This window comes from Aegilops tauschii, chromosome 1 (assembly GCF_002575655.3).
Source record: "Aegilops tauschii subsp. strangulata cultivar AL8/78 chromosome 1, Aet v6.0, whole genome shotgun sequence".
In the NCBI taxonomy this organism is placed as follows: domain Eukaryota; kingdom Viridiplantae; phylum Streptophyta; class Magnoliopsida; order Poales; family Poaceae; genus Aegilops; species Aegilops tauschii.
In genome coordinates, this window is record NC_053035.3 from 253,492,393 (window position 1) to 253,498,367 (window position 5,975).

The 5,975-nt window shown below is 54.8% G+C and overlaps 1 protein-coding gene across 1 annotated transcript; it reads right to left on the bottom strand.

Annotated features, from left to right (window-relative positions):
- Window positions 1–3,605: 3,605 nt before the first annotated feature.
- Window positions 3,606–5,136, bottom strand: LOC141028178 (uncharacterized). Its single transcript, XM_073506056.1, has 2 exons — window positions 4,354–5,136; window positions 3,606–4,247 (listed from the first exon to the last, which is right to left on the bottom strand). The coding sequence occupies exons 1-2, from the start codon at window positions 5,134–5,136 to the stop codon at window positions 3,606–3,608; spliced, it is 1,425 nt and encodes a 474-aa protein (XP_073362157.1).
- Window positions 5,137–5,975: the final 839 nt, after the last annotated feature.

Sequence of the window (5,975 nt, forward strand, 5' to 3'; positions counted from 1 at the left end):
TACTGCAAAGGAAATGGTCACCGGAAGTGGAACTACCCTAGATACTTGGCGGATAAGAAGGATGGCAAAAGTGAACAAAGGTATATTTGATATACATGTTATTGATGTGTACTTTACTAGTGTTTATAGCAACCCCTCGGTATTTGATACTGGTTCAGTTGCTAAGAGTAGTAACTCGAAACAGGAGTTGCAAAATAAATAGAGACTAGTTAAGGGCAAGGTGACGACGTGTGTTGGAAATGATTCCAAGGTTGATAAGATCACCATCGCACACTCCCTTTACCTTCGAGATTAGTGTTGAACCTAAAATAAATGTTATTTGGTGTTTGCATTGAGCATGAATATGATTGAATCATGTTTATTGCAATATGGTTATTCATTTATAAAAGAATAATTGTTGTTCTATTTACATGAATAAAACCTTCTATGGTCATACACTCAATGTAAATGGTTTATTGAATCCCGATCGTAGTGATACACATATTCACTATATTGAAGCCAAAAGATGAAAAGTTAATGATGATAGTGCAACTTATTTGTGGCAATGCCATTTAGGTCATATTGGTGTAAAGCGCATGAAGATACTCCATGCTGATGGGCTTTTGGAATCACTTGATTATGAATCACTTGATGCTTGCAAACCATGCCCCATGGGCAAGATGACTAAGACTCCGTTCTCCGGAACAATGGAGCGAGCAACTAACTTGTCGAAAATAATACATACTAATGTATGTTGTCCGATGAGTGTTGAAGCTCGCGGCGGGTATCGTTATTTTCTGACCTTCACAAATGATTTGAGCAGATATGGGTATATCCACTTGATGAAACATAAGTCTGAAACATTTGAAAAGTTCAAAGAATTTCAGAGTGAAGTGGAAAATCATCGTAACAAGAAAATAAAGTTTCTACGATCTGATCGTGGAGGTGAATATTTGAGTTACGAGTTTGGGCTTCATTTAAAAAAATGTGGAATAGTTTCGCAACTCACGCCACTGGGAACACCACAGCGTAATGGTGTCTCCGAACATCATAACCGTACTTTATTGGATATGGTGCGATCTATGATGTCTCTTACCGATTTACCACTATCGTTTTGGTATTATGCATTAGAGATAGCTGCATTCATGTTAAATAGGGAGCCATCTAAATCCGTTGAGACGACACTGTATGAACTGTGGTTTAGCAAGAAACCTAAGTTGTTGTTTCTTAAAGTTTGGGGTTGCCATGCGTATGTGAAAAATTTTCAGCCTGATAAGCTCAAACCCAAATGGGGGAAGTGTGTCTTCATAGGATACCCAAAAAGAAACTGTTGGGTACACCTTCTATCACAGATCCGAAGGCAAGATCTTTGTTGCTAAGAGTGGATCCTTTCTAGAGAAGGAGTTTCTCTTGAAAGAAGTGAGTGGGAGGAAAGTAGAACTTGATGAGGTAATTGTACCTTCTCCCGAATTGGAAAGTAGTTCATCAGAGAAATCAGTTCCAGTGATGCCTACACCAATTAGTGAGAAAGTTAATGATGATGATCATGAAACTTCAGATCAAGTTACTACCGAACCTCGTAGGTTAACCAGAGTACGTTCCTGGTAGAACCAGGGGTCCTACCGGACCTGCTCCAAAGGTTGTAGGGGAAGGATGGAGTGGGATGGGGCGATGATCGGGCGCGCCGGCGGCTGGGCGCCGTCGCGTCAGAGGAAGATGGCGGCGACGGCTAGGGTTAGAGGCAGCTAGGGTTCCGGCTCCTCTGGGAGCCGGGCAATAGGGATAATAATATTCTTATTGCTTAATCTGAAAAAGAGTCTTATAGCATATATTTATAACCTAGATAACTTGCATACGAATTAATCCTAAGATAACTTGTGGGCTAAGATTGCCCGGTGGGCCTTCTACGGCAATAAGCCAGGCCGGTCATAACATCTCTCCCCGCCTGCGCAAACAGCTTGTCCTCGAGCTGAAAGTATGGATAGTGTTGGCGGAACTCATCACGCTACTCCCAAGTGGCCTCGTCCTCCGAAAGTCCAGCCCACTGAATCAGCACGTACCACACCCCGCGACGGAGCTGGGCCTTCAAGACCTTCTCCGGTCCCGGAAGGATGCGTCCATCAAAGGTCGGAGGGAGCGCTGGAGTGGCCGCAGGTGGCTCCCCACGGTAAGGCTTCAGCAGCCCCACATGGAAGACGTCATGGATGTGGGCTCCGGTAGGAAGCGGAAGGCAGTACACCACCTTCCCGATGCGCTCCAAAACAGCAAAGGGCCCCGCGTAACAAGGGCCCAGCTTGCGCTTCGCGCGTGGGTCCAGTGACTGCGTAGAGCGGTGAAGAAGACGCAGCCACACCCAATCACCCACCGCGTACTCCGCCTCGCGATGGTGGCCGTCATAGTAGTGTTTGGCCAGCTGCTGGGCCTAAAGAAGGCGTTGCCGAACTTCGGCCAACATGTCGTCACGGTGCCGCAGAAGCTCATCGGCCACCTCCGTCCGAGCCGTCGTAGGATCCACCGGAAGGATGGGCGGTGGCGGCCGGCCATAGACCACCTCAAAAGGAGTGGCGCGCAGGGCGGAGTGGTAGGAGGTGTTGTAGCAGTACTCCGCCCAGGAGAGCCAATCGACCCAAGCGCGAGGACGATCACCTGTGACACAACGCAAATACATGGCAATCACCTTGTTGACGACCTCGGACTGATCGTTCGTCTGAGGATGGAATGTTGTGCTCAGGAGGAGTTTCATGCCCGCCAACCGGAAGAGATCGCGCCAAACATGACCGCTGAACACCGGGTCCCGATCACTGACGATCGAAGAGGGAAACCCATGGAGACGAACGATCCCGTCGAAGAAGGCGCGGGCCATGGAGGCAGCAGTGTAGGGATGACCGAGCGCGATGAAGTGAGCATACTTGGAGAAGCGGTCAACCACCGTGAGAATGACCGATTTGCCGCCCACCTTGGGGAGGCCCTCGATGAAGTCCATGGAGATATCCGCCCAGACCTGAGACGGCACCTCCAAGGGCTGGAGCAGACCAGCCGTCCGTAGTGTCTCCATCTTGTTGCGCTGGCATGTCTCACAAGACCGAACCCAGTCACGGACCAGGGCCCGATCCCCAGGGATGTAGAAGTCGGCGCGGAGACGATGGAGAGTTTTCTGCACACCCTCATGGCCTGCCGAGTGGGCGAGCAGCAGCACCTGGTGGCGGAGATCATCATGCGTCGGTACGAAGACCCGGCGCCCATGGAGGAGCAGGCCGTCGGTGAAGTGCCACGGCTCCTCCAATTCTCCCGCCGCCAGCTGTTGCTGAAGGAGGAGGGCGTCAGCGTGGTTGCTGTAGCTCGGCGAATGTCGGTGAAGAGGCTGAAGGTCGGCCCAGAGCGGATGCACAGTACCACCCCCGTGGAGTCGACGGTGGTGGGGTCGGGGTCGGGATCGGCGTCGCGGCGCGACAAGGCGTCGACCACGGTATTAAGACGACCCGAGCGATACTCGACTGAGAAGTCGAAGCCGAAGAGCTTGCTGATCCACTGGTGCTGCGGCAGGTCGAGAGCCTCTGGTCCAGCAAGAACTTGAGACTGTAGTGGTCCGTGCGAATCCGGAAGGACCGGCCCCACAGATAGGGCCGCTAGTGGCGCATTGCCTGCACCAAGCCAATGAGCTCCCGCTCGTACGGCGCGAGCTTAAGATGGCGCGGAGCGAAAGGCCTGCTGAAGAAGGCGAGAGGGACATCACCCTGATGAAGCACGGCGCCGAACCTGGCGCCCGAGGCGTCACAGTCCACCACGAACAGGCAGTCAAAGTCCGGCATCTGAAGAATGGGGCCCGTCGTGAGGGCCCCCTTGAGGGCCTCGAATGCCGCCGTCGCCTCGTAGTCCCATGCAAAGGCGTCACAGTGCAACAAACGCGTGAGGGGCGCTGCGATGAGGCCAAACTCTCGGATAAACTTCCGGTAGTAGCCCGCGAGGCCGAGAAAACCGCGAAGAGCCCGCGGGGAGTGTGGCGTTGGCCAGGCTGCGATGGTCGCCACCTTGTCGGCATCCATAGCAATCCTGTCGGCCGAGATGACGTGGCCGAGGTAGGCGACCGAAGGTGTCCCGAACGAGCACTTCGAGCGCTTAAGATGAAGATGGTGTGCCCGAAGCTCGTTCAAGACGATGGCGACGTGCTGGAGGTGCTCTGCCCACGAGGCGATGTAGATAAGAATATCATCAAAGAAAACGAGCACAAACCGACGTAAGTAGGGCCGGAGGACGTCGTTCATCAGAGCCTGGAAGGTTGCCGGGGCATTGGAGAGGCCAAAGGGCATCACCAAGAACTCGAAGTGGCCGCTCCAACTCGTCCTTCTGCAGCTGCGGATAGTGGTAAGGACGCACCGCCACCAGTTCAGAGCCCGGCAGGAGATGGATACAGTGACCATATGCCCGGGCGGGCGGAAGGCCCTGCGGCTCAGTGAAGAGGTCGTCGTGCTGCTGCAGAAGGTGCTCCAATAGTGGGTCCTCGGCCTCAGAGGTAGCTGAGGCTAGCTGAAGTTGCGGTGTCACCGGTGCGGTGCACCCAACGCCGTTCCACCAGATGCGGCGGCCTAGCCTCCAGAAGGTCATGGTCAGCGCGTCGAAGTCCCAAAGTATGGGACCCAAAGTCCGCAGGAAGTCAACGCCAAGGATGAAGTTGAAGCAGCCCAAGTCGATGCTCGCACAGGTGATGGAGAAGTGTTCATCGCCGATGGTGATGGGAACGTCCCGTGCGAGGCCATGACACCTGAGGTGATCGTCGTTGGCCACCGTGACCCGAAGTTGCTCCCCGCTTGCCGGCTGTAGCGCTAAGCGACGCATGGTAGCCTCGGGCAGGAAGTTATGGGTGGAGCCTGTATGCACCAAGGCCAGCAAGCGCTCGCCGTGGATCATCACCGGCAAGAGCATGGTCCGCTCGTCGCGGATGCCGGCGAGCGCGTGGAGAGAGACCACGAGGGACGTCGCCGGGGCAGTCGCGGGTGCGCCCTCAGCCGCCGCTGGGGGTGGTAGTGCATCGGCCCCGTCGGCCAGGGCGTCCTCCTCGGTGAAGTCGACCGTCTCCAAGTAGAAGAGGTGCGGGCAGACATGGCTTGGCGTATAGGGCTGATCACAGTTAAAGCAGAGGCCCTGGCAGCGCTGCTCCATCTGCTACGCCGAAGAGAGACGACGGAAAGGTCGCGTCGTGGCTGGGGTAGTAGTCGCCGGTGCGGCCGGAGGTGGCCGGGCCGGCGCAGGGAATGGTCGGGCGGCCTGGCGGCCTCCTCGGGCTGGGGTGGCCGGCTGCATGGCCTGGGCGCGAGCCTCGAAGGCGCGGGCATAGTACATGGCCGTCTGGAGATCCTGAGGGCCGTGAAGCTCCACGTCCACGCGAATGTGATCCGGAAGCCCGCCGACAAAGAGGTCGGCTCGCTGCTGTGCCGTCATGCCCGACGCATGGCATGCCAGGGCCTGGAAGCGGTCGGCGAAGTCCTGCACCGTAGAGGTGAAGGGAAGGCGGCCGAGCTCCGCCAGGCGGCTCCCGCGAGCCGGAGGTCCAAAGCGAAGGAGGCAGAGCTCGCGGAAGCGCTCCCAAGGGGGCGTGGCGCCCTCGTCCTGCTCGAGAGCGTAATACCACGTCTGTGTCGCACCGCGGAGGTGGTAAGAGGCGAGCCAGGTACGCTCCGAGGCGAGGGTGCGCTGCCCGCGAAAGAATTGGTCGCATGATACGTCTCCAACGTATATATATAATTTATGAAGTATTCATGTTGTTATATTACCTATCTTGGATGTTTAATGGGCTTTATTATACACTTCTATATGATTTTTGGGACTAACCTATTAACCTAGAGCCCAGTGCTAGTTTCTGTTTTCTCCTTGTTTTAGAGTATCGCAGAAAAGGAAAACCAAATGGAGTCCAATTGACGTGCAACTTGACGGAGATCATTTTTGGACCAGAAGAAGCCCACGGAGTACCAGAAGTAGGCCAGAAGAGTCCCGGGATGCCC

Bases quoted from the DNA above. Each gene is read 5' to 3' on its own strand.
- LOC141028178 (XM_073506056.1), bottom strand. From the start codon at position 5,136: ATGGAGCAGCGCTGCCAGGGCCTCTGCTTTAACTGTGATCAGCCCTAT. The intron at 4,248-4,353 runs GTGCGTCCTTAC...GCAACCTTCCAG, and splicing joins CGGGCTCTGAACTGGTGGCG to GCTCTGATGAACGACGTCCT.